At 32.1% G+C, this 23,145-nt stretch overlaps 2 protein-coding genes across 3 annotated transcripts; both read left to right on the top strand.

Annotated features, from left to right (window-relative positions):
- The first annotated feature begins 2,896 nt into the window (after window positions 1-2,896).
- Window positions 2,897-7,038, top strand: LOC113855114 (syntaxin-61-like). Of its 2 annotated transcripts, none has more exons than XM_027486598.1 (7): window positions 2,897-3,060; window positions 3,590-3,700; window positions 4,613-4,726; window positions 5,168-5,361; window positions 6,066-6,156; window positions 6,399-6,464; window positions 6,662-7,038. In XM_027486598.1, the coding sequence occupies exons 1-7, from the start codon at window positions 3,007-3,009 to the stop codon at window positions 6,770-6,772; spliced, it is 741 nt and encodes a 246-aa protein (XP_027342399.1). In that variant the 5' UTR covers window positions 2,897-3,006; the 3' UTR covers window positions 6,773-7,038. The 2 variants fall into 2 exon arrangements, with proteins under 2 accessions (XP_027342399.1, XP_027342400.1); XM_027486599.1 differs by having other exon boundaries at window positions 6,399-6,468; window positions 6,662-6,956.
- Window positions 7,039-9,534: 2,496 nt separating this feature from the next.
- On the top strand, window positions 9,535-22,885 carry LOC113855226 (AUGMIN subunit 4). The gene is made up of 13 exons (XM_027486774.1): window positions 9,535-9,788; window positions 9,979-10,026; window positions 10,183-10,308; window positions 10,478-10,819; window positions 10,941-11,040; window positions 11,162-11,207; window positions 11,879-11,972; window positions 12,188-12,259; window positions 12,329-12,387; window positions 20,845-20,913; window positions 20,994-21,045; window positions 22,296-22,373; window positions 22,589-22,885. Exons 1-13 carry the CDS (start codon window positions 9,660-9,662, stop codon window positions 22,664-22,666), a joined length of 1,293 nt encoding a protein of 430 aa, XP_027342575.1. The 5' UTR covers window positions 9,535-9,659; the 3' UTR covers window positions 22,667-22,885.
- Window positions 22,886-23,145: the final 260 nt, after the last annotated feature.

Raw genomic sequence — 23,145 nt, 5'->3', positions numbered from 1 at the left:
AATCCTGGGTAGTTGAATTGTAGATGTAACTAGAATGAGATAGACAAGAGGTGAATTTCGAAATTTACGAAAGAATCTTGCTAAGTGCTAACCAATGCCTTTATGGTACTGGATAAAGAATCAATAAATAAATAAAAAGATTATTATTAATTATTTTGATAGTGCATTAGAAATCAGAAAGTGGAAATTCACATTTTTTAATAGAATTTTGTTATTTTATTTCTTAACTAGTATCTTTAAAGTATCAGTTAGCATTCCTTTTCTAAACAATGAGACCTGTATGCTCTCTGTATCTCTCTCACACCGCACATGAAGTTTGAGTGTACAGAGGATTCAGATCCATGAATTTCTACACGTATTAGATTCCACCCATGTCTGATCCAGAAACTTCTGGTTGCGGTCTCATAATTTAAGCCTTGCAGGTTCCAAAAAATGAGACCTGAAAATTTTCTTCGTCCAAATGCGGCTATTTTTTGAATCATAGCCTGTGTTTGAATTGTGTGTTATTGATTATAACTTTGCAATGAATTCATGTTAAGTTTTTGAACGTGTTATAATGCTATGATTAACCAATCGCAAAACGCTACTCTCTGTAGTTAAGAAAAGGCGTGTCTCAGGTTAAAAGATACAAAACCAAACATGTGAGTAAAATGTTGTTTATAGTATACTCCTAATTCTGTAATAAGCTGTTTTATAATTTAAAGTGATAGTAATGTTACCTCAATTTATCTCTTTCCATTCTCATTTACAGCCCCCAAATTAATAAAATAACTATGAAATGCATGGTTGAAATGTGCCTTGCTGTTTGTTTTTATTACACTTAGAACTAAATAAATTTGGCTTATATTCAAACACATTTTTTTTATTAAATATAATTAGTGGATCTTATGACTAATTACATTGAATTTTTATTTAATAAAATTATCCATTTTTTTTCTAACAGGACTATATTTTATTTCTTAACGATTGATAAATTTTATAAAGTCTATATGCTTATTGTTTATTTAAAAGTTAAGGTTTGATTATTTACATAGTATTCTGCGAATTTTTAAAAGACTAATGTAATAAAATATGTAACTTTAGAGTATCAAAGTAAGAATTTTCTTGAAAATACCCACAAAAAGCAATCAGAGAAATTCTAGACTAAAATCTTATTTCGTATCTAGACACATGTTATCAATTTAGTAATTTGCAAAGCAAAAATTATCAATAATATTTTTTAAAGATTAAATCTTAATATATCATTATTTAATCATTAGTTGAATTGAATAATCAAAGAAAATATGAAGCAAACTTTTAAAAAATAATCTTAAAATTTTATTTGACAAAAGTTTAGCAATATAAGACTTAAGGATTTCATTTAAAAAATTTAAATTGTTCAATATAATTTATCCTTTAAAATATTAAATAATTTGATCAGTTTACGTTATTGAGAGCACTCTTTCTGTGTTTTATAAGAGGATTCTTGTACTAGTCCTCCCCTTGTTCCATTGAAGAAGCTTTAACCTAATTTTTTTTTTAAGACAGAAATTATTAAAATAAGTTGTATATGTTATAAATAGCTAGTATGAAGAGAAATAAATGAACCAATATATCTATTTTGAATATTTAAGGTTAAATATTTGTATTTATAATATATTTTAGAATTTCCACCAATTGATAAGAAAAACTAATTTAACTACTTTTAAAATTTAATTAAAATAATTTGACTTACATTATCATCTAATAATAAATTATCATCTATTAAAATTATTAATTTTTATGATAATTGCTTAAAAGTTATATTCACCATAACTTTTAATTAATTAACAGTGGCAGGATATCAAAATTCAACTATTTTCACAATCGAGATATCAAAAGGTAAAAAGCATTTATGTTCTAATTATCGATGAAATTGATAGTATCAAATTTAAGATGTTGATAATATACATATTGATAATATATATATTACAAAATTTTAAATTTTGAGTAAAATATAGAAAATAAATTAAAAATATAAAAAAGTTGAATTAATTCAAGTAAAATTGATAAATTTAAGTTGTAAGATTTAAAAACCTTTTAGAAAAGAAATAAATAATTTTGAAAAAATTTAAATTAAAAATTAACACACACAAACACACGAGAAAATAAATTTGAGATATAATATTATATAAATGAGAGTATAAATTTTTTATAAGTCAAAATAAAATATAATTTAACATGAAAAATATATTAAATAACCTGCATATAATAATAAAATACAAAATATAAAAGTAGGTGATGAACAATTGCAAAAGTTACTTATAAATTATTTTTGCCAATTTCCTTCACGTTTTTTAAAGGCATTTTCCGTCACCTTAGTAAGTTTATCTTAAGCCATTTTATTAAAATGATTTTTCAAAATATTAGCATGTTTTGGTTTATTTTAAAAAAATTATTAGTGATCATTGCCACGTTCACTTTTACAAAATTAAATAAATGTATTTAGCCACTATTTTTTAGTTTTTAATAATTAATCAATTTATTGAAATTCTTTAAAATAAATTACTTAATAGTACAAAATCTTTTGAATACAAAAATAATGAAAATTATTAATAAGTAGCATCCCTTGATTTTTGTCAAATTAATTACCGATCTTTAATTTTATTATTTTGATATTTAACCAATAAGAAACAAATGCATTTCGTGTTTGTTGGAATAAATCGTTGGTATCATATAATATTGTTGAATTTTTTTAATATTTATAAGAGACAAAAAAGATAATACCTCAATTAATTTTTTTAAAATAATGTTATTAAAAATAAATTGAAAATTATTATAACTGTATATTAATAGAAGTTTCTAATAGTTTGATAATTTATTTATTTTATGTTATTTTTTCTGTTTGATAAATCAATGTTCTTACTTAGCATGAAGAACTGATATGTAGAATAATCGAAGGGGAAAGGAAGAAGCAAAGCAAACGCTGTGGAAGTGTTGTTCTTCTTCTCTCTGAACCATTCATTCCTCTCTCATTCACATCATAACATGCCCTCTGCTCAGGATCCATTTTACGTTGTCAAGGCCGAGATTCAAGATTCTGTAATTTTTTTAATTATTACTATTATTCGCAAATTACCTAGGGTTCGCTTTCAGTCTAATTCGAATAAGAAATTTAATTTTTCAATGGATAATTCGTACTGCGTATTTGAGTGAAAGATTGCTATTAAGTTTTTATTTAATTGTCTTATCAGTAATTGACATTTCATTTTCTGTTTTCTCTGGTTATTAATCAGATTATGCTTTTCCCTGGGTAAATTTGGGATTCTGAACGGAACCCAATTGCGATCTGTTACTTTGTCGTGTTTACACTACGCGATTTCTTTGTGGATGTATTTGTGATTTGAGGTTTGAAGCAGAGAACAGTGAATAGACATACTATTTGTGAATTTAGAGTTTTGAATTAAAATTGAAGTTGGATCTGTGACTGAAATAGGAAATTCTACTAAACAGAAATGTGAACTGATGATTTGTTATGGTGTTGGGATTTATTTTTTGATGGGATGGTTTTTTATTTTTTAAGTAGGATGATATATTTAATTGTCTGATTATTTTTCCATTTTTTGCTAAGATTGATAAGTTGCAATCTACCTTTCACCAATGGGAAAGAACTTCTGATGCTGTGGAACGAGGACATCTTACGAAGGAGGTTGTTGCTGGATGCGAAAGCTTAGAATGGCAGGTAGACTTACAGCATGCATATGCAGAATCAGTGACAAGTTGGCTTATCTTTCAATGATATTTTCCATTTTTCCAGCATGCTCTTGCTGTTATTTACATGAATTCGGAATCATTAGATGTGCTTTGGTGGCAGTTGGTGCACATGAAACTCCAAATATTTCAATGCTAACTTTTCTAAGTTCCTCTATCTTGGGGGATTTTGAAAGAGAAAGAAACCAAGTTATTGTAATTTCGTTCAAAATGTTTCTAATATCATTTTTATACGATTTTAGTTTTGTAATGGTACTGTAACTGATTATTAATAAATAACTCATTTGTAAAAATGTATCATAATTAATTTGTTATTATCATTTAGCTCTTCTTTTCCTTCCCTTGTTTATTGAAATATCTAGTTCTAGCCTAGAGAAATAGAAACAATCATTTATCCTCCCAATCCCTTATACTTAGCTTTCCCACCCGATTCCCTAACATACCCTAGGTGAGCTAGCTAGAGGGAGATGCAAAATAAAGAGTGAAGTTAAAATAGAGTTGGATGGGAGGATTTTGATTTTCAAGCATCTTGCTTGGTAAAGCGTGGAAAATGGATAGAAAGTCACTTTCAGCCTTTTTTATGCTATACAAAAGTCCCAAACTTGTGGGAGGGGAGCGAAAATGAGTTGCACTTCACTTTCAAGCATTGTACAATTTTGTATAGTACTGAGAGCTAGTTTAAAGTGATTTCGTCCAAAATTTTCCACCTGCTCTTTTCAGCTCAACAAAGATACATTTAGTCTTTTAGGATTGAAGGCCTCTGTCATTCCACATAAAAAACAGGGCTAATGTTTGGAGTAAATCATTCTTTGTTGCGCATGGTCTTTTCTTCTGTAACTTAACCTATATACGATGGCTGAAGTCTGATTTTTCTGATAGAAAGGTGGATGAATTGGATAAAGCAATTGCTGTAGCATCTAGAGATCCTTCTTGGTATGGCATTGATGAAGCAGAGGTTGAAAGCCGGAAGAGATGGACAAACACTGCTCGTACTCAGGTATCCAAAATGTATGCCAAATTTTAGGAAGGAAGACAATCAATTTTTTCAAACTCAATAGACAGTTTCTGTTTATTATTCCGGCTAGTCCTTCTTATAAGGAATCTTTAACTAAATTAGACAGACCAATAAAAGTTGTTAAAGTTTGTTGATTTTTTTTTTATAAATATTATAACATGAGAATTTTACCCTTATTTAATATCATTGAACCTAACTCCACTATCAACTTTTACCCTTCTTAGTTTTAATTTAGGTTCCCTCTAACTCCATTTATCAAAGATAAATGAGAAAATATAATAAATACTTCATAAAAACTGCACAGTGCCTTATAAAATGAACCACCAAAAGCTTCTATAATGTGTCTTAGAAAAAGGATCAGAGGGAGTATTATTATTTTCTTATTAATATCAAACATAAAAGATTCCATTGTTGCATTATTAGGTTGGCACAATGAAGAAAGCAGCAGAAGCTGGAAAAGGATCAAGTACAATAAACCATGCTAGTGTAAATGGGATGCGTCGAGAACTCATGAAGCTACCAAATTCTCATCAAACCAATGCATCCAACCAGTATGCTTCCCAAGATAATGATGATTTCATACAATCAGAATCAGATAGACAGACGCTTCTTATAAAGTACTCCTTCCCTCTCTCTCTCTCTCTCTCTTTGAAGCTGGATTTTGCATTTGTCTTTTGTTCTACCATGGCCTGACATTATTATTCTTTTTAATTGACCTTTGCATATCTTCTTCTAATCATGGCTATTTTTCTGCATATTAGGTAGAAAAGAATGTCTTGTTTGTTTAGTTGACCTCTTAAGTGGATTAAATTGTATTGCTCACTCCTACTCCTCCCTGGTGCTTGCTCAGACATAAGTGAGGGACTGAGATCCTTCCTATGTGCATGAAACTTGTGTGAAAGTGACATGTTTTTTGAGCTACTTCTGTTGTTGAATGAACTGTGATGTTAAACCTAAGTGATTGCTCTGTGTGTGATTGTATGCAAATTTTCTACCATCATCATTTCATTAACTGCTTATAAATTTATGGTTGTGAAGAAAGTTTCTCTCATTACTATTTTTGCTAATTAGAGTGATATTTGGATGTACTCTTATGATTTATTTAGACTCAGAACTGACATGGTCGATTTCCTTTTTCTTTCTTGTGGAATAAAAAAGAAAACAGAAAGAAAGGAATAAAAGCCAATAGTAGGGAACCTTTAGGACATGAATCACACTGCTCAACAGTAATGAAAACATTATGTGCATGCCTATCCTTTCTGGAAATACAATCTGCCTCTGGTTGCTATGTAGTTTTGATTTATATCTGTTGGGCTGACAGGAGACAGGATGAGGAATTGGATGAGCTTAGTGAAAGTGTACGGAGAATTGGAGGTGTTGGACTTACAATACATGATGAACTTGTTGCACAGGTAATGGTTTGAGCGGTTTTACACTCCATGATTCTTGCTATTTTAATTTATACAAATATTTGAAAACAGGAAATAGAATTAAATAAGAAAACATTTTCTGAAACCAAACAGCTCCTTAAGTCTTGATGTGTTATATCCTTCATTTTTCTTGAATAAAAAATATGTTTTCATGCCTCTGTAACTGTGAAATAAATTCTATTTATGTCAGAAATTTCTGATTCTTACACCGTCAAAATCTTCAGGAAAAAATTATAGATGAACTCGGTACCGAGATGGACAGTACAACAAATCGTCTTGATTTTGTCCAAGTGAGTTTCTGAGTCTACTCTTCATTTCTCATTCAAATCTTCATGTTTGGTTTTATCTGACTTTTGGAAATTTGTTATTTGGCGGCTTTACCAATAACAAATTTGAAAGACAAAAAAGTTGTCACTCTTTGTTGTTATTACTTACTAGTTAATAACTCTTGAGGAGGTGAAATGTTGCCCTTTTGTTATGCTTACAGAAAAAAGTGGCAATGGTTATGAAGAAGGCTAGTGCAAAGGGCCAGATCATGATGATATTGGGTTTGTTGGCCCTGTTCATCTTCCTCTTCATCTTAGTATTCTTCACCTAGGCGTTGAGATGGGACCAAAATCTGCGCTGTTTGTACATGAAAAGAGAGATCATTTTTTGTTGAGATGCAAGATTAATAATGGAAATGCATTTTGTCTATTTCTGAGGTAGTAGAAAGTTCTGATTGTGATGAAAACCTGAAGCAATGTACTTAAAAGGTTTATAATAGGAATATAGGATTTTGATTCTGCACACTTTGGATTACGTAAATGATGTTAGTCACATTCTTTGGTTAACATAAATCATTTTATGCTCCGTGTAATGTTTATTAATTGTTTGCATTGCTTTGTAAAATATTGGCACATTCACTTGAAGGGGGGACAAAGGATATTCTTGCAATGGATTAATGAAATAGTTTTTTAAGGAGTAATAATATCAATTTGGTCTTCACATTATTAAAATGATTTTTTTTTGCTAGAATTAAAATGATTTTTTTAATGTTTGGTCCTCATAAGTTTTTATTAAAACTTATGGAATGCATTAAAAACTATTAATAATATTAAATGTTATAATAAATTTTTTATTATGTGTTTTTGAATATATTACCAAAATTGTTATTAGAAAATAAGTTTAATCATTGAGTTTGGCAATCATCAATTAATTTGGTTGTTAGTGTTAAGTGTGTGTCAGTTATTTATAACCAAGTTTTTATATGACATGTTAAGTATCATCTTAATATATACATTTTACATAGCAACTCGCATACAGCACTGCAACATTTAGCTTTTGCTGTCAAAACAAGTGATCATAAAAAGGTTTGAACTTGGTGATTTTAACCTAGAAATGAAGTTTGTAATCACTGAACCATTAATTTTTATTGTGTACTACGAGCATATTTTAATATATATTATATTATTTCATTTGAATATAATAAAAATTTAACTTAATATAACAAAATATTTAATATATACAAAAGCATGTTAAAATAAATTTATATAATAAATATATTTATGAAAATATAATATATTTTTATTATTAATTTGTAATAAAATTTATTAATATAAATTTAAAATATACTAATGTACGTGGAACAAAATTTACAGGTTCATATTTTAGTAAAAGATAAAATAGTTTATTAAGAATAAATTTTTATTTTACCATGTTAGGTTATAAGTGTCAATTCTTTTAATTTTATGTAATGTTTAAAATCTTGACATTTTAAAATAATATTTACTTTAATCTTTATTATATAAAATGATAAAATAATAATTTTTATAAAATTAAGGATAAGATTTTATAAATTTAAAAGATTAAAGTGGTTGATACATTTAATTTTAAAAATTAAAATGAGTTTACTTTTTTATTTATCAAACTACGTGCACTTTTCTACAATAACTTTGAATTTTGTAATAGATAAGTGTTGTTGAATATTGTACAAATTAATAGATAAAATGAAAAAATTAGGGTTGATCAATTTGAGAAATTTCATCCTAAAAAAACATATAACAACTTGGACTAACACATTATATTGTAGGTAGCTAGCCATAGATAAGCAGCATCATTTGACATTAATATATTAATTTTATTTTAACAAAAGCTTAATAACATCGTTAAGTATGTAGATTGTTGTTACAAAATATTACATTGAAACTTAAACTCACTACATAAAACATTCCATATGTAAAAAAGCTATATTTAGAGGTTATGAAACTTTCATATAGAAAAGTCAATTTGATTGAGTTTGTGAAGTTGGGTTCAAATTTTCTCCTTCACAAATGGCATAGGGTGGGACAAATTTAAGGTTATCGACATGCAACTTCACCTCGTTCTTTCTGCAAAAAGCATCATAGTAGTTGCTGTAATGACAACAAAGTTGCTCTCTTTGAGGCTCCTCTTTGCCTCCTTCATCCTTTACGAGTTTTCTTCCTTTTTTTTGAGGTTTTTTGATTTCTTGTTTGTAGTAGTTTCTATCCACATTAGATATGTTTGTAGTATTTTCTATCATTTACTGAAGCATCTTAGTAGCTGTAACATTTTAGTTAAAGCACTGTTGTATAACATTATCAAATTTATTGTCATTTTTATTATAAAGGTTTGGTGGTTTTGTGTTAATCCAAAAGAGAAGGAAAAAAATCGAGATTTTTTTTATTTCTTGAAATTCTATAAATGTTCTTTTTTTTATCAAATGCGTAATTTTAAGTTTTTTTTTCTTTAAGACTGTAAAATTATGTTTGGATTTGAGCATTCCACACTTATTTGTTTTATTTATTTATTGCATAATATTATAATATCCATGTGATTTAGCACTTTTATTAAATCACTTTTTATTTTTGTAAGTGCCATTAAACCTTTTCATTTATAATCTTGTAAAAAAAAAAAAAAACTCAACTCAATTATAATTAAATTAAAGTAATATTAATTTATAAAATTAAACTTCTTAATAATATAGTTGGACTCTTAAGTTTTATACATTCTTAAGATTCTCAAAGTTTATTTTTATATATTATTATACTTGAAATATGTTTAGAATTTTAATTTTAATACAGTATTATAAATTTTTTATGCTATCAATTAAATAAAAAAAAATAGTAGCGCAGAAAAAAAAAAAACTTACTAATAAATATATTATATACTTCAAAGTACATTAAATGACTATCAATTAATATTTTTTTAACTTCTTAAAACATAATTATAAGCACAAATTAAAAAAAAAAGTTAAAAGTCGAAAGATAACATGAAAAAGAAAAAAAAAAGGAGGGAGTTTTCTCTTACTTGACAAATGGATGCTTCATTTTCAAATTTTTTGGATGATGGGATGGTTGGAGTTTGAGAAGTGAGATCTTCAACTTCCACTTCATTGAACTTGCCTCTTCTTCAAGTCTAAGGCACAAACCCCAGTAGTGATCGATACCGAAAGGGGCTGTCTTCAAACGACACCGTTTCGATCAATGGTGAAGGGACTGCACGGCCAGAACCTCCCCGCCGACGTGGCGCAGGTGGTTGATCAGCTGGAGCGCCACTGCTTGGCTCCCGATGGATCTCTCATCTCCAAGCCTCTCTTCAACGATCTCCAACTCGTACCTCTCTCTCTTGTTTCTAACGACATCCCATTTTGATTTCTCTGTGTTTGTGAAATTTCCCACCAGAATTGCAAAATGGGTGCTCAGTTTTGTCTCCAAAAATTCAAACTTTTCTTGACCCATTTTGGCAAATATCCAAATAATTAAATACAATCTAGTTGGGTGTTGATTTTGTGTTAATTTGCAGGCCAGAGAGGAAATGTGCAGGGAAAGACTGCGTTACCTGGAAGCCATGGTAAAGGTTTTTCTATATGTGATAGTTGAATTGAGAATTATGATCTTGGAGTGAGAGTGTTTGGTTTTTGGTATTGCTGGAATGTGTTGGTTAAGTGTAGTGTAAGTGTTTGTTTGGTGATTTTTATTTATCTCTCATATGGTGGTTGGGTTGCAGGCTATATATTCTGAGGCCATTGCTATGGTGGAAGAGTATCAGCAAGCCATTTCTGTGTCTAACCTTGGTGGAATTAGAGATACTGGAAGTCTTTATCCGCAGCTTGGATTGAGGAACACTCCTCAGGTTTTGAATTATTATTTCTGGAAAGTCAGATTACTTTTCCTCTGGGAAAATGCTGCTGATTATGGACTTAGAAAGTTTTAGCCTGTTCAGTCTGTCCTTATATGTTTTTTTGTTTGGCACATTTGTCTACATTGGTTTAAACAAAATCTACATGTGTATTTATTGTCAGGTTTATCAGACTTTAGAGCATCAAATGATTGTTGCTGAAGCAGCTCAACGATTGAGACTACCTCTAATCTCCAAAGATGGAGAAGTTCGTGATGAAGATATTGAAAAGCTGAGTGTAGTGTCTCGAACATCCCTTGACAGTACTAGCAACAGTGCCCTGATCAACTCAAACACGAATTCTTCTAATTATAACACTCCAAATAGCTCTGTTAGCGGGGCTAACTCTTCTCTTGCTGCTTTGGATCCAGTGGAACCTGGAGTTGGTGGTGTCCCCAATCGATTTTTGGGAATTACACCTGGTTATTTGTGGCAAACTCAGCATCAACAAGCACCATTATCTGTGGTATACTATGTAACTGTGTATGAAAGTCAGTCAGCTTCTAGGAGTGCTCTTTTTGTGTTTTCTTTTTCTTAAGTAATTAATATTATGTTTTTCATTATTGACACATTAACAATATCTTTAGGATATGACAGAATACCGCATGGCTCTTTCACGAGAGGTAGAGGCTCGCTTGAAAATGAAATGTGAAAAATTATCAGATGCCTTTATATTGGATGACAATGGTAAGTGAGAACTGCTTCTTACTGTATAACATGGAGATGTGAAGGAGAGTTGGTGTTTTTGTGGTTACCATTTGGTATTTACCTGCTGGTCGATTCCTCATTTCCCCATTTATTGATTCAGATCCTTCATCTGCAAGTCAAGGTTCAAGTTCTCGGCTTCCAGAAAGGTTTGAGCTCATTGGAGTAGCCTAATCCTTTTAATTTTTTCAGCAATTCTTATTCACTTGTAGGTTAAAAAATAAAGATTCCTTAAAGGTGTGGGTGTGTGTGTGTGTGTGTTGAAGCATGCAACTAAGGCTTCTACATGAGTTTAAGGTCTGAAAGGCTACAACCTAGTTTCAATCATTTGTCTCCAGAAATGAGACATGTTAGTTTTTGCACAGACAGTCAACTATAATTTAAAGACCCACAAAATCATATCGATATTTTTGTGAAATTTGTTGGAATGAGGTCAGATCTTTATTCATACAATTTTAGATTAGTGTAATGATGAAAGTTACAAATGCAACTGATATGACTAATAGGCTAAAAGTTTGCTTTAATCTTGATGATCTGAGTAACAAAGATTGAAGTTTATTTGATTTCTGGTTTCTTTGCTCCACTAGATGGAGGGCTTTTGCCTTTTTAAAAATAATTGCCTTTTATTTTAAATTCTAGATGCGGACCAACCTTATATTTTCCATTACTTGTCTCTTATGCTAATTACAAATATTTGAACTGGGAAAGGTTTTCCGTAGTACCAATGTGTTCAGTGCATGCTTCTGTACATGTAAGTTCCACACAGGACATATATCTGTAGACTAAAATTTCTTGCTCTTCATATCTGTTACTTTACCAGGGTAAAGCTGTTGATTGAGGAGATTGAAAGAGAAGAAACAGCACTGCGCAATGACCTGTATTCTGCAGATAGAAAATTTGCTGAATACTATAATGTATGTGCGTAAGGAATAATACAAGAATAATCTCTCTTGCTGGCACAAACATTTCCAAAACTCCCACATTAAGTGTCACTGCGTGTGTGTGTGTGTGTGAGAGAGAGAGAGAGAGAGAGGTTTCATTTGTGGTGTATCATGTATTACAAGTATATCTTTTTGGTAAACATGTTCAGTTTGGCAGGTAGATACTGAATGCTGTTATTCTTAAATAGGTCTTGGAGCAGATACTTGGTGTGCTTATTAAACTTGTCAAAGATTTGAAGTTGGAGCATCAACATAAATATGTAAGTTATACTATTTAATAAATACCACTATTTTGATCACATGTTTACTTACCCCTATGTATTTTGTAGGATGAGCTGCAGAAGACTTGGCTCTGTAAAAGGTGTGAGACCATGAGTGCAAAATTGAGGTTGGTTTGTTATCTTCTACCTTAATATATTTTCGTTGTTTTTCACTATAAATATACTATCAGGGTTTTGAAATAATAAGGATGATAGTAGAAAATCTCAGATGAGATTCTCTTGGTTAAAAAAGAATTTAGCTTTTCATTTTGTAGTAGGTTGTGTCTGAAATTCCAAAATGGATGTTACCTCTTACACAAGTTTGCTACAAAACATTGCTTCCACTGAAAGATTCAGATAATGCAAAACATCTGGACAATGCAAGACTGGCTGAGCATAGTTTTAATTCAAGTGATTTGGGCATAGTTTTGTTGTTGTGCCACATTGTTAGCACCCAACGGCTAGTTTGGAAGGTTGCAACAGGAGAACTAAGAATGGGCTAACCAAGTAGCAGTCACTGTTAGTTAGGGCTTGTCAGTTGAGATGGGCCTTGTAATCTGTTAGAGTAGGTAACTAGTCAAGGCTGTTATAAACAAAGGCTAAGACTAAGAGGATGAGGGGAGGTAGTTAGTTGGACAGAGACAGGTGGTATACTGTATACATTTTACAATCATTCTTTCTCTTCCTTACCTGGTTTTCTTCATTGATCCAGGGATAGAGAAAATCAATCAACAAAATCCCACCTTTGCTTAATTCTTTCCCAATTAGTGTAAATTTCTGATTTAACTGCTTTCAGAATTTTACTGTTTAAAGAACTTTCAAAGAGTTATATTCACATGGTTTGTGTACATGCATGTAGAATAAATAAATAATTTCAAGAAGATTAAAAATGGAACACTGTCATAAGACCCCAACTGAATATGAAAATTTGTTTATGTTCTCAAACCAATAATAGTACATTTTTTCTAATTTGTTTCTTATTCTAATGGTAAGTCAGTTTCATTATTTTGTTACTGTGGTTAAGATGTAAAATTTAAGGAGCTGGGGTTATGGTTTTATGGTTGCAGCATTTTATCGTAGATAATTCATAACTTTGCTGGAATTATGTTGCTTAAATCTGAATCAAATTTAAATTCGTTGTTGTGCTGGTCCTGCTGGATAGTAACAATGTATCAATAGATGTCTTGAATGGTTATAGTTTAACCAATGTTATCAATGGCAGATGGCGGAAACCAAAAAAACTGCCATAAAGTTATGGCGGTTGCCATGGCGGATATAATAAAATATATAAAAAAATACTATAGGTCATAGAAAATGATAGAAAATAATTAATTCAAAATATATGTAGCATAACCTACAATCCAAAATATAATTCAATACAAAATATGCAATTATCAAATGTCAAATTAACAATAAAAACAAAGATGATCAATTTAATCCTCTTCAACTCCAACATAATCATCCTCTTTTTCATCTACCAAGGCATATCTCTCCTCCTCTTCTCCCTCAGATTGTGGAAGATTAATTTTTAATTCATCTTTTGTTTCTTCCGACATCTCCTCATCTTCTAAATCTTCATCATCTTCTTCAAGAACTATTTTCTCTTTTCTTTTGGCTGTTGAACATGCCTTGATTTTAGAAATTTTTGTAGCTTTGATAGTGATACCACTTGATGGACTCTTTCTTTTCTTAGAATGACGCCTAGTATATGTTGTAGGCTCTCCAATTTCAGAAGCTTCATAAACAGTTGCCCAATTTAAAATGTTATCACCATAAAAAATTAAGTCATTTTCAGCATCCTCATCATAAGTATCATCATCTATTTCTCCAACAAACCACTCATTACACTCATCAATGTCATTGAGTGTAATTGGATCAATTACATCTTTAAGATTGTAACGTTCTTTGAGTTGTTGGTTATATTTCACATAAACCAAGTCATGTAATTTTTTGTGATCAAGCCTATTTCACTTCTTTGAATGAATCTGTAACATGAGTTTAATTAAAAAAATATTAATTAGTTTCTTTCTAATTTTTAGAAGAAAGTAGGCTTGATAGATGAGAAATTACTTGCTCAAAAACACTCCAATTGCGTTCACATTCGGATGCACTACATGTCAATCTCAAAATTTTGATAGCTAGTTGTTGCAAATGTGGAGCTAAATGTCCAGACAATAAATTCTGTACCATTGAACTATAAAATGAAAGATAAATTATAACTCTAAAGATGAATTATAACCTTAAAATCAAAAAGTTGAAGATTTTGATGAATTACCAGGAGCAATGCTTTTTCTTTGTGATTTTGCAAAGTCGGACCCAAAGAGACCACCACCACTCTTATAAATTGGTAATTCAAGTAGTATGCTTTGTTACACATCCCGACTTGACACTAACCTCTTGATACAATCATACAACCTATTTGTAACTTCCAAATCAAATTCTATTTGGGGGTTGTCATAAAAGAACTCCGGATTTAAAATGTGACCAGCTGCATGTAATGGACGATGAAGCTAACAAGTCCATCTATTATCAATGATTTCAAACACATCTTTGTATTTGCTTTTATTATTTTTGAATGACTTCATAATAGCTTCTTTACCTTTCTCCATTGCTTCATAAATATATCCCATGGCTGGTCTTCTTTCCCCATCAACCAAACGTAACACCCGAACAAGAGGAGTCATGATTTTCAAAGTATATACCACATTATTCCAAAATACAGGATTTAATAGAATTTTGGTTGCTTGCTTTCCTTTAATTTCTTTTGACAATTTGTTTTTACACCACTCCTTAGAAGTAAACATCTTTCTAAGATTTGCTTTTTCTTGATGAAGCCTTTCTAATGATAGAAAAGAAGTTGCAAATCTAGTAATTGCATGCCTCACCAATTCCCTCTTGTTTGTAAAATTTCTCAACAAACTCAAGGTACTTGAATGACTGTAGATAAAGCCAACAACAGATATTCCCCTTTAAATTGTCTTCTTTATCAAGGGAAGCTTTCCAATATCTTCAAGCATAAGATCTATGCAATGAGCTGCATAAGGAGTCCAATAAAGATGTTGTCTTTTTGCTTCCAACATCTTACCAGCCAAGACATAATTGCTTCCATTATCGGTTATCACTTGCACAACTTTATCTTCTTCAATCTCCTCCACAAGAGCATCAAGCATCTCAAATAATTTTTCACCAGTCTTCACAAAATTAGATCCATCAATGGACCTCATAAACATAGTCCCAGCTAGGGGTGTCCACGGGTCGGTTTGGTTCGGGTTTAGGAGAAAAAAAAATCCGAATCGATCAAAAATTGATTGGTTTGGTTTGGTTTGGATTTGTAAAAAAAAATTGAAAATCCGAACCAAACCGAACCAAACACGAACGGGTTGGTTCGGTTTGGATCATCGGGTTGTCCGATTAAATAAACTAAAATAAAATATGTATAAAAAAAATAGAAAAATATCAATATTTTTCATTTGAATAATTTTTTACACATAAATTTAACACAATTACACAACATTCTAATACAAATATATAAATTCAAAATAAGTCTCAATCAAAACAAAAAAATTATATTCAAGAAGTGGATATATTGGGTTGAATTTGAACATCTGTAAATGCTTCAGCTTCTGCCATCTCTGAAGCCAAAATAATTCAAACAGAAACATAAAAAGGGGAAAAAAATTAGTTCAAAACGAAATAAATATAGAACTTTGAAGATATAGGTTAAAAAATTAACAAGTTCAATACCTTCTCCAAGCATCGTAAGTTGATCCATTTCAGCCTGTAAATCAACTTTCTTGCTAGCTTTTATCCATTTTTTGGTACAAATTAAAGCTTCAACAGTTGTGGGACTTAAACAACTACGAAATGGGTCAAGAACTCGACCTCCTGTGCTAAATGTTGACTCAGAGGATACAGTGGACACTGGAATAGCCAATATATCTCTAGCCATATGAGAAAGAACATAATATTTCGTTGAGGACTTTGATTTCCACCATTGCAAAATATCAAATCCGGGAGCATTGTCTTCAACATCATCCTCCAAGTACCTTTCTATCTCATTCCTTTTCACTTGACCTTGCTTTTTTTTCACATTCATTCTAAATTCATCCTCCCATGCATCATCATCATCATTACCATCATTGCTAATATCAAGATTAGACTGAGAGGCAACATTACTAGATTCATCAATAGGATACTGTGTCATATAAAGTTCAACCAATTTATTGATGAGGTCCTTCAACTTTTTCATCAATTCATTGCATTTTTCTACACCATACATCCGCTTAAAACAAAACTCAAGGTACTCAAGCTTATAGCGAGGATCAAGGAAAACAGCTACAAATAAGAGATAATTTATAGTGTCATTCTCCCAATACTTGCTAAACTTGACTTGCATATTTTTGGTCATCCTTTGTAATACAATATCATTACTTTGCCTCCACTTATTCAATGTTTTTTTAATATCTTTCAACTTATGGAAGAAAGTATTAGACGTAACATGCAATGATCCAGAAAAGGAAAGAGTTGCATCAAAGAAAATTTTCAGAAACTTCACAAACATGCGTGCACGAGTCCAATCATCGCTATTAGGACACCCCCCTTCACTCTCAAGATTTATTAAATAGGCAGGATCATCATACTCAAGACGACTAAATGCTTTCTCATATTTTTCAGCAACTTCTAACATTAAATAAGTGGAGTTCCACCTAGTGGAACAATCAACAATTAACAATGCTTGACTAGGTATATTTGCCTCTTGAGCACACCTTTTAAAAGTGGCCAATCTAAGCGGAGATCCCTTAACAAACTTACATGCAGCTCTAATTCTAGCAATTGAGATATCAATTTCCTTCAAACCATCACCAACAATTAAGTTCAAAATATGGGCACAACATCTCAATGCATGTACTCTCCATTTAATAAAGTTCTACCATTCCAATCACTCATGCCCCTAATTAAATATGAAATAGCCAAGTTGTTAGCACTTGCATTATCAACAGTTATACAACAAATCTTTGAAATCTCCCAATCTTTCAAGCATTTCTCTAGGTATTTACCTATGGTGTCACCTTTGTGGTCAGTAATCAACCCAAAGCTTAATATCCTTTTATTCAATTCCCACCCAGCATCAATATAATGAGCAGTCACACAAATATAATTCATGTTTTGAATTGAAGTCCAACAATCAGTCGTAAGTGAAACCATTTGATCGTTTTTAGACAATATAGCTTTCAACTTCTCCTTTTCTGATTCAAACAGTAGCATGCACTCTCTAGCAATAGTTTGTCGAGAAGGAATTTTGAATCTCGGTTGAGCCTCAAGCATAAATTTTCTAAATCCGAGACCCTCAACAAACTTAAAAGGTTGCTCATCCATAATTATCATCCTAACTAGTGCTGCCTGGGTTCGATCTTGATTAAAATCAACTAGTTTAAAACTAATAGTAGAGGCATCCTCACTCTCCTTTTCAAGTGCAAGTGTTTTTTGTCTCTTATCAACTATCCTATTTGGGTTTTTCGGACAACACAAAATATGCTTATTCAAGTTTGTGGTTCCATGGGTAGAACTATTAGATGCATATAACTTTTGGCAATAGTTACAAATAGCCTTGTCATTTTGTCTAGTGAAATGTTCCCAAGCATTGGATGGCGGTCGACTAGGTTTTCTTTTTAATACCTTGAGTTTGCGTAGGAGTCTCTTGTCCCTGTATAGGAGTCTCTAGTCCTTGTGTAGGAGTCTCTTGCAGCAATGGAGTGTCTACACCACCTTGCTATAGTTCCATGCCACTTGAGCTTGTTGGGGTATTCTCAGCAGTTTCACTGTTATTTGCCATTTGTGGGCTGCAAAATCATAAGCATAAACATATTTCAGACCAGAGTAAAAATTAAAAACAGAAAAAGTAGAAAAAAAATTAGACATATACTTACTTTGATTCAGATTTGAGATGCGGAAGCAAGAGAAATCCAAGTTGAGCTGTAGCGGAACAACAGTTTCACTGTTATTTGCCATTTGTGGGCTGCAAAATCATAAGCATAAACATATTTCAGACCAGAGTAAAAATTAAAAACAGAAAAAGTAGAAAAAAAATTAGACATATACTCACTTTGATTCAGATTTGAGATGCGGAAGCGAGAGAAATCCAAGTTGAGCTGTAGCGGAACAACAAAACAGGTTAATGGCGGTTGTCTTCACCAGCGGCGTAAGTGCGTAACTAGGTTAAGGGGTGCAACATTTGCAGAGCGGTTCCAATATAACCGCTCTCCGAACCGCTCTCCAAAGGTCACTTCTGAGAGCGGTTTGGATTGAACCGCTCTCTAAATATCACTTCTGAGAGCGGTTATATTGGAACCGCTCTCCAAATGTCACTTCTGAGAGCGGTTATATTGGAACCGCTCTCCAAAGGTCACTTCTGAGAGCGGTTCGGATTGAACCGTTCTCCAAAGGTCACTTCTGAGAGCGGTTGAAATTGAACCGCTCTCCAAAGGTCACTTCTGAGAGCGGTTGAAATTGAACCGTTCTCCAAACCGCTCTTCAAAGTGAATTTGCTCGGGTTCATCGGGTATAAACACGGGTTATCGGGTTGATATAGTAATACCCGTTATCCAAACCAAACCACGTCGGGTTTAATCGGTTTGGTTCGGATCGGACCCGTTAAGCATTGGTTTGAATTTTTTTTAGTTTGGATCGGTTTGGATTATCGGGTTTATTGGTTTACCCGATCCAATGGACACCCCTAGTCCCAGCAGGAGAATTGACCAAGAAATTAATCAAACATCTTTGCTTTCGATCTGTCCATGCATCTGACATGATAGAACAACCATGTTTGCTCCATTGCTCTTTATGATCTTTCATCAAAGAATTAGTATATTCTAGCTCTTAAGAAGTGGAACTCGAATATCATGATAACTTGGAGTTGGTAAATTTGGACCAAAGGCACCAACAGCTGTGATCATTTCTTGAAAGCTCTTTAGTTTAACAAGGTTAAAGGAAAGGCCAGCTTGATACCAAAATCGAGCTATGTATTGATGGACCCTTGCCTTGGCTTCTTTGTCACGTTGTTCTCTTATATTTGTTTGTCTCAATTTTTCTTTTTTCTTTTCTCAATTGCACTTTCAAGCTTTCTACAAAACAAGTCCATTGGCCCTTTCTGATTTCCAATGGCAACACTACGGGTTTGGGTATCCTCTTCATCCTCACTTACATCATAGCTTATACCTTCAAAGCTTCTCACATTTGGCATCTCAAAATTATTTTGATTCTTTTTTTCCTTTTGATGTCTCAATCTCTTTTCTAACTTCTTCTGGACACTTGGGACAAGCTTTCATGTTAGCCTTCTTTCCAATTAAATGTTGTTTCACTCTAGTGATTCTAGCACTCATAACTTTTTCACAAAAGTCACATACAATGTTGTTTGTATCTCCATCCTTCGAATGAGCATATTTCCATCCCGGGTCAGAACAATTAGAAGTTCTTGAACAATTTGATGAAGACTCATGTTGAGCCATGTTAAGAGTAGCTGAAATAAATAGAATTTTTTTTTTTTGAGAAAAATCAGAGAAAAAACAGAGAAAAATAGAGATGTGGGAGAGGTAGAAATTGAAAGATGGAAAGGGTAAAATTTAAATGGGGGAAATAAAGAAAAAAATGAGAGGAAAAATGACAAAAAATAGCTACCAGAAAAATGGAGTCGTCGGAGATGGAGGTGCAGTCGCCGGAAATAGAGACCAAAATGCACCAAAACAGAAACACAAAAAGCCCAAGACAAAATGAGATCTCAGCACAGAGATCTCAGAGAAAGCAGTTGCAGAGAGAGAGAGATGGAGGGCAGAGAGAAAAGAGGTGATGAGCAGAGTGGCGAGTGAGTGGAGAGTGAGATCGCAGAGAGAGTGCGATTGCAAAGAGAGGAAGAGTGAGATCGTAAGGAGAAGAGAGAGAAAAAACCTGGATTTAGGCAGTTGGGTTTTGAACTGGGTCGGGTTGGATCTGGCCCAAAAGTGCAGAAAATCCATTTTTTTTTTTAAAAAAAGCCATTTATCATGATTTCCGCCATGGCCGGCCGTTACCGCCATGCTCGTAACGGCTGCGATGGTGCCGCCACGTCATTCCGCCCCGCCACGCCACGCTATCTTCATAACGGCGACTGTCATTTCCACCACGCCAAACCGCCATGGCGCCGCCATAACCGAAATTTGACAACACTGAGTTTAACAAGGACCATTGGACAAAAATTGGATGGAATTGAGTGGTAAATAAAAGGGGCTTGAATCTGAAACTTCAAGGCATAATTCTTGAAATTAATTTGTACTAATTTAAGATGACAGGAGTTTTATTGCATCTCCCAAGTTCCTTTTATTGTCAGTTTAACTGTTTTGGTGTCTGAATTGTACCTCCTCCACCTCGAAGCAGATGGAAGCATGATTTGTCTTTGTCCAAAATGGTAATCAGATTATAAGTCTAGATTAATCTGGTTTACCTTATACATAGTTGCATAGCATTTATTTTATTTTCTTTTATATTAGCTGTAATTTGTTAGTTTTGTCAGGTTCTGTAATGTAATAATTGTGATATTTGTCATTGCTTGTCAGGGTTTTACAACACGTTCTCTTGCTCGAAACCTACACCAAGGATTCTATACCTGCCCTTCATAAGATAAGGTATCAATAACGAAACCTCTGTAAGTCTGTAAGCAGTTCCTGTTTGGTGTTGATAAACCACTTTCCCTTTTTAATTTTAGGAAGTATCTTGTTGAAGCGACAGAAGAAGCTTCTATTGCATACAATAAAGCGGTATGTTCCTATGTCCACATGCATGTTAGCACTTAGGTAATTTGGCAGTCACTGACTTTAGTTCTATGTGGTTTCTTGCCATGAATTGGGCTCTTCACAAAAGAAAATGTGATGAGACATGAGGCAACTTTGTGAAAATAGCTCAGAATATGTCATCCCTGTAAAGAGCAAATTGTGAATGCTATATCATCTGCATCATGGAAATGCAAATTCACTGGTGCAGATGAGCATGAAAATTGTAATGCGTGTTTTTAATGTTGTACAATGCATTATGGAATATGAGCCAAGGATTGTTGGTTATACTTTGTTAGGTATCCATGATTTAAGAGAGTTTGTTGACAGAGAAATAAAGGAGTGAACTTTGACTCTCTGAAATAATTTCTGCACATGGCTTTGGACTTATCAATACCTAAAAATCTATTCACTTTCTCATCAATTTCTTTCCCTCTAGATTCTCTCTTTTCATTTTCTTTGTCAATCCAGACAAAGCATTAATGTCTTATCAATACCTAAGACATGAAAATGTGTTCTATCTTTGAAATAATTTCTACGTATAGCTTTGGACTTTGGTTTGTAATTCTATGCTAGTAGGAGGGTATAGTTGAGCTACTTGTAAACTATTTAAGCTCGGCTCATTAAATGCTTGGCTGGATTTGTTTATTTAATTAAATAAACAAGCTCAGGCCTCATAAGTTGGACATTAATAACTCATGAGTAGCTTGTGTGTGTATATATATTATATTTTTTATTATTGTTATCATTGTGCTTGTGTGTCTTTTATTTATCTAATTTTAATTTTTAAGAGTTATATTTTAAACAAGTAATCATAATTTTTGTAAAGAAATATACTCTTATAATAAAAAAAATTATTTTTAACCTTAAGTCATTTTCATGTAGATAAAATTATATTCTATTATCATTTTACTTTACTTTTTAGCATAAAAATATTCATTAAATACTAAATCAATAAAAAAAAGTTATTCAAAACTTATAAAAAATATTATAAACAAGCTAATGAGCCAAGCTCAAGTTTCAAAATTTGTTAATCAAGCTCAGCTAAGCTTTCAATCTAGCTCATTTAAATAAATGATCCAAGCTTGAGCATTCTCTTTTATTTTTAGTAAGTCAAGCTTGTGCTTTAAATACTTGGCTTGGGTCATTATACCCCTACATGCTAGTCATCTGGTATCTAATTTACTTTTGTCTTCCCTCCCTCATTTTGATCATTCATCATGTTTGTCGTGTACCAGGTTACTCGCTTGCGTGAGTACCAAGGTGTTGATCCTCACTTTGACAACATTGCAAGGCAGTACCATGACATTGTAAAGGTGATACTATTATATTAATAGTTTTTCATTCAATTCCCTCATTTCTATTCTATTTTCCTGAAACTTCTTATTTGGGATGACAATAATTATAAATTAAAAACTTTGAGGATATAATAGTTGAATTAAATTGAAATTCCTTGAAAGTGAAAAGGAAGAGTTTTATCATTTCAATGTCTTTCAGTTTATGTTTCTCAATTTCCTATGCTGATGTGCAGAAATTGGAGAACATGCAATGGACAATCCACCAAGTTGAGATGGATCTAAAACGTTTGCCAGATAATCCCAGCACATAAAAGTTTTATGTTTTGTCTCCTTATCATGTTTGAATCTATATGTAAATGGTATTAATGGAATTCCCCTCCCTTAACCCTGCATTAGTTATGTCACTAATGATTAATTTGTGTGCATGTTTGAACACTTTAACTACTATGCATTAACTGATAAGAGGGGGGAAAAGAGGATTAACAAAGTCCTGTTTCTACTATTTTATGAAGTTGTGGAATTCCAGTATTGGTTGATGTAGATATTTGGTGTATAAGTTCACTTTACAAGCTACAATGACCAGGCTTGTTGCTCAATAGTGTTCGTTTATTGGATTTTTTAAAAATGATTAATGTTATGTAGTCACAAAAATTTAATGATTATTTCTAATGAAAATGGTTAGTTTTGTATGAATTGGTGAACCATAGTTTGGATTCTAATTTAGAAAAGGTCCATATTTAGTGTACAATCATGCTGAATAAGATTGCTTGCATATGTTTAAGAAAATGAA

This window comes from Abrus precatorius, unplaced genomic scaffold (assembly GCF_003935025.1).
Source record: "Abrus precatorius isolate BTA unplaced genomic scaffold, Abrus_2018 Scaffold11, whole genome shotgun sequence".
Taxonomy (NCBI): Eukaryota; Viridiplantae; Streptophyta; class Magnoliopsida; order Fabales; family Fabaceae; genus Abrus; species Abrus precatorius.
Note: the sequence above shows the minus strand (reverse complement) of the source record. Positions and strands in the feature narration are given on the sequence as shown.